At 33.6% G+C, this 5,176-nt stretch overlaps 1 protein-coding gene across 1 annotated transcript; it reads right to left on the bottom strand.

The window, feature by feature from the left end:
• Nucleotides 1–2,828: 2,828 nt before the first annotated feature.
• On the bottom strand, nt 2,829–4,674 carry LOC100798002 (NAC domain-containing protein 100). Its single transcript, XM_003524678.5, has 3 exons — nt 4,151–4,674; nt 3,783–4,060; nt 2,829–3,703 (listed from the first exon to the last, which is right to left on the bottom strand). The coding sequence occupies exons 1-3, from the start codon at nt 4,335–4,337 to the stop codon at nt 3,116–3,118; spliced, it is 1,053 nt and encodes a 350-aa protein (XP_003524726.1). The 5' UTR covers nt 4,338–4,674; the 3' UTR covers nt 2,829–3,115.
• Between the last annotated feature and the right edge of the window lie 502 nt (nt 4,675–5,176).

The raw sequence follows: 5,176 nt of genomic DNA on the forward strand, positions 1-5,176 counted from the left end.
ATCATTTTTTTTTGTTATTACCTGGTAGGGATAGTTCAAGAATAAGAGTTACTCCAACTTATTTTAACCATAGTTTCTAACGACTGTTGCAATTCTTACTTCTCATTAGCTTGTACTTTCAATATTTCTGACGACTAAGATCAATAGATTGTTTATATAAACTTATTTTCCATTTAAATTAGTTTTATCAATTTCTTACTCTAGCTGTTAAATAAAATATGATAGATCATAGATGATAAAAAAACATATATAAAAGGTAAATATTCATTTTATCCATTAAAGTTTGAGATGGTGATAAATTAGTACCTGAAAAATAAAAAACTAAAATTTAATCCTTAAATATAAAAAAAATTGTGAGATTTTTTTTACTATTAAGTTATAATGTTTAAAGATAAGTTTAATAATAAATTATATTTTTTATAACCAATTTGATATTATGTAAACAAATGAAAAGAAAGTGAAATGAAATGAAATAAAAATCTTAAATTAAAATAAAATATAAAAATATAAATCTTATCTCATTTTACTATTCAAATACTAATTTATTATTAAATTGTTTATATTTTCATAAATATTCGAAGAAACAATGTGTTGATATATGAATTGAATATTTATTGGATATATAAAAGAAGAAAAATATGATGGAGAAGAGGGAGTGGGTGGTATCAACCGTTAAAAAGGCTTAACTTTCTCCTTAGAATGACATGAGGCAGTGTGGGACACACTGCCTGTGCCAGTTCTTGTTAAGGTCATGTCAGTTACCTTTGCCAACGGAATCTGGAATGCCACTAAATTTAATGTCGAGAACGTGAAGTGACCTTTACGCCCTTCAAATTTTATCACTTGTGTCACCATGTACTAATTATAATGAAGATAAAGATAAGACTTTTAACCACACTAATACCATGTTTGTAAACCAAAACTGGATTTGAGTACACTGAAAGTGAAAGGGAATAATTTCCCATGATAAACTAATTAACTAAATATATTTACATTTAGAATTAATCACACTTCAAAATTCAAATAAGATTATTTTTTGAAGAAAAATATCCCATTTGTTTGAATAGAAATAGGACAAAGAAAATAAAAATGTCAAATTTTTATTTTTTATTTAATATAAGAAGAATTTGTTTTTACAATTTTCACTAGAAACATTATTCTTTCTCCAAAGTAACATGAAATGGGAGAAAACTAATTTTCTTTCTCCAAATCATAACTTTGAAACCCGGAATACCCATATAGCTCACTAATGCGATGATGATAAGGTAGTTGGCGTTTCTAAACTTATACCACAATTGCAGCAATCAAAGGATAGAGCCACAAAACTTATAATACGTCCTCGAAAGTTAATTTTCTATTTCAACCTCATTCATACAGTAAAATATACTAAATAAAAATAAACACTTCGTAGGCCAATGTAGAAGAAGGGGCGTTGGATTGGCGTCATTATATCATGAAGAAAACGAAATAGTAACTGTGAGAGGTTTATCTTTAACGTATTTATTTGCCATCAAACTAAGTGAGTTGTGCAAAAAATTATTAAAAGACAAATTATTGCCAGTATTTTCATATAGTTATGGATCAAGACGTGCAGGGCTCAAATTGGTGGATTTTTTTAGAGGATTTATCATGTGCCATAAATGTAAACACCACATGTGCATGGTACCAAAGAGATACGTATATTGTATTTTTGGACAAAATAAGAAAAAGAAGATCAATGCGCTCATGTCATGCCATTACAGCTTCAAAACGGAATTCATATCATGAAATGAGGAATAGATGATTTGACAAATTCAAATGAATGAATAAAATAAATTATCACAAATACAGACAAGCGTTCCTGATTCAGTAAAAGCAATCACACCTCATAAAAGGAGTATTTTTATTATTTATTTCTTATATACAGCTTAAGCTTACAAAAAAATCAGTAACATGCTATTTGAATATAGCTCAATGGGATGGAATTTCACTGAAAATCACAAGCATATTAAATAAATAAAATATATTAGACCATATTCCTTTTTCTTTTTAACCTTATACTTTGATTTTCATTTGCAGTCTCCTTGCCACTGATCCTATGCATGTATTTTTATATTACGTGTCATATTCAATACCAATATGATGTTGGAGGTTGCACATGCACAAATTCTTTGTTCTCACTTGACTTGTATCTTGACTACAAACTAAACATATCATATTTAGTTATTTATTACTATTCTAAAACGCCTTCTTCTTGGTAAATAAAATTAGTTTTGAGAAATTGCATTAGGATAAATATATATCAGTTGTTCTCATCCTTGTTATTAATAATGCAAAAGACTTTGAAAGGGCTAAATCAGAGAAGGGTATGAAATGTGAACACCACCACTGGAGGCTAGAGCGATGTGTTCAGATGTTTTAGGTAAAAACCTTTGAATTTTTGCATTTGACAATGAATCATACTGCTGTCTTATCATTAACACACACGCACGTAAACAGAAAGAGAAGTTGAGAGTTGAGAGTCATGATTTGTACAGTTAGCTTTGGAGTAGGTAAATGCAGATAAGTTTGATAACATTTGTCTATGTCAAAGTATGCGCGTGCACGTGTGTCCAAATCGAGAGAGAAAGAGAATTGAGGGATTTTCATTGGTAACCGTACAGCCCCCACATTTTAAAACTAAAAATATGCTATTCAAACATTAACCGAATCAAGCTCTTGGTCATGGTCTCAGTATTAGCTGGATTATACTATACTGATAATCCAATCCAGAAAAGCAAGATCAACAAGCTACGGTACATAATCATCATCATGACTTTTTAAATTTTAATTTTAATCCACCAGTCTCAATCTACTATGATTTTTAATCCAAGCTGAAACAAAATAATTATGCTCGTGTTCATGCCAACCACAAGCCCAAAGTGTCAAAAGATCAGACCAGCCTAATTCCACAACATTTCTTAATTCTTACACTTAACAACATATGCTTCAGTAATTACATGTCTTAGATAAAATCTATTCAGAGAAACAACAACAGTATCAACCCCACCCGAGGCTCTTGTTGTTCCTCTTCCTTTCAGCTCAAAAGTGGGGTTAATTTCACTTTTCACTGTAATTGTTCCTTTTATTTAAACTTTTAGTAATTCCACAAACCATCAAGATCCAATGGGGCAACAGAAACAGATGCATGATTGTGATTCTCAAAGGGCCTCCAACCCACATCAAAATTTGAAGAGGTTTCAGCGTTGATGTCAGTAGTTAGACCCGTTTCCTGCGAAACACTGATCATGTCCCTCTCTGGCTTGTAACCATTGTTTTCACACAAAGCTCTCAGGATGGTGTGGTCCTGAAGAGTGTAAACAGAACCAGGAAATGCAAAATTAGGCGCAGCTTGAACACCTTGAGTGGAGTAGAAGGAGCCAGAAGGTGGCATTCTGGGAAGAATGTCCATAGGATTTGAAGAAACCCCATACATAGAGTTGGTGAAGGAATCGAAGACACCTTCTTGGTTTCTTTGAACATCAATTGGATTGGAGAAGCAGGGCACGTAAGCCGAATCATTCAGAGGTTTAGTGTTGCCAATAGAAGGCGAAGAATCTGAAAGGGGTGGCAGAGCAGAAGAACCCAATTCATTAGCAAAAGAGTCCAACCTCATTATCCCCGAGATATGAGTTTTCTTCCCAGCTGAACTCTTCTGAAACACCCTGCAAATCACCCACTCGTTCTGCCACAAAAACAACAATCATAATCATCAAAACAAATCCAAGTTGAAAAGCAAGATAAGGAAGAGAATAATAATATACCTTTGCAGTTTTTGGGAGGTTGTGAGCAGAGAATTTTCCCTCGAGTCGGTACTCGTGCATGACCCAATTGCTTTTCTCTCCTTTGGGTGCTCGACCTCTGTAGAAAACCAGAGTTTTCTTCATTCCAACCAAAGATTTTCCTCTGAAAATCTCTTTGTCTTTCCCTGTGGCCTTCCAGTACCCAGCTTCTGTGGCCCTGTTGGTTCTCAAGCCAGTGGGGTATTTTCTGTCTCTCACACAGAAAAAGTACCACTCTTTTTCTCCCATTTTGGCTTTCCCTAAACACAAACTTGCAATTTTAACTTTTCAAGGAAAATCAATATAATACATGAAAGGTAGATTGATCGAATTGGTTTGGTTTCACTTACATGGCAAATCCCAAGGCTCGGACTTGTTGAGGTCCACTTCTCCAATTGCCCTGGCGCAGAACTTGGTGTCAATGACCTTCTTGTAGAGGTAATGGCTTATGAGCTCTTCATCCGTCGGGTGGAATCGAAATCCGGGAGGCAAATCCATCTGATCATCTTCCTTACACACCGCCGGAACGTTTTCCATTTCAACAAAACTCTTTATTGGAAACTCGATTTTGTTGTGTTGGTAAGTTTTAGAAGAGAGTTAGAGAGAGAGAGAGAGAGAGAGAGAAGATGGAGATGTGAATATGATGAGGAGAAAAGAGAGATAGGAAAACAAGGCCATAAATACTGCTGTTTGGGGGAGGAGGAAGAAACGTGGAATGTAAGGTAACCTCCTTTGGTTGTTTATAGCCTAAGCCCACTTCTTACAACCTTTTTTTTCTCACATAACAATTTAATCTCTCACTACCCTAAATTCTTCTCGCTCATCATCAATCACCCCTTCCTTAAATTCTCATCATGCTAAGGTAGTTACAACCCAGCTACTTCTAAACTTTACTGTCTCAGTTTATCTATATTCGCGCATGCACTGGATATTCACCAGACAGTTAATCTCACTGCCCTGGGCTCCACTAGTCAAAGTGAAAACTCTAACCATCTTCATTTACTATTTTTTTTCACCCATATTATTAGTGTGTAGCATCTAATTATTTCATTGATAAAACGTCAAATGATGAATTTTTCAATTTAAACGTTTTTCGAGTGTAAAAAACAAAATTATTAACATGGATATCTGAGTGAAGAGGGGACCGACAAGACCTTTTCATGCAATATTTGGTTTGGATAATATTATAACAAGTTTTTCTTTTTCCTTTCTCAATCAGAAGAGGAAAGAACGATTAGAATCAACCAGAGTTGATAATCCATGTGTGTTTTTCCTCCTAGAACTTGAGACTTTAAAAAAAAAAAAAAAACAAAGATTCTGTACTTTTTAAAAAAAATAAAAAACTCGTTTTATTTATATATATAAATAAAGATTCG

The sequence above is a fragment of the Glycine max genome, chromosome 5, assembly GCF_000004515.6.
Source record: "Glycine max cultivar Williams 82 chromosome 5, Glycine_max_v4.0, whole genome shotgun sequence".
NCBI lineage: Eukaryota > Viridiplantae > Streptophyta > Magnoliopsida > Fabales > Fabaceae > Glycine > Glycine max.

Coding starts and splice junctions, on each gene's coding strand:
- LOC100798002 (XM_003524678.5), bottom strand. CDS start 4,337: ATGGAAAACGTTCCGGCGGTGTGTAAGGAAGATGATCAGATGGATTTG. Junction 4,061..4,150: donor CGAGCCTTGGGATTTGCCAT/GTAAGTGAAACC, acceptor GTTTGTGTTTAG/GGAAAGCCAAAATGGGAGAA. Junction 3,704..3,782: donor ACCTCCCAAAAACTGCAAAG/GTATATTATTAT, acceptor TTTTTGTGGCAG/AACGAGTGGGTGATTTGCAG.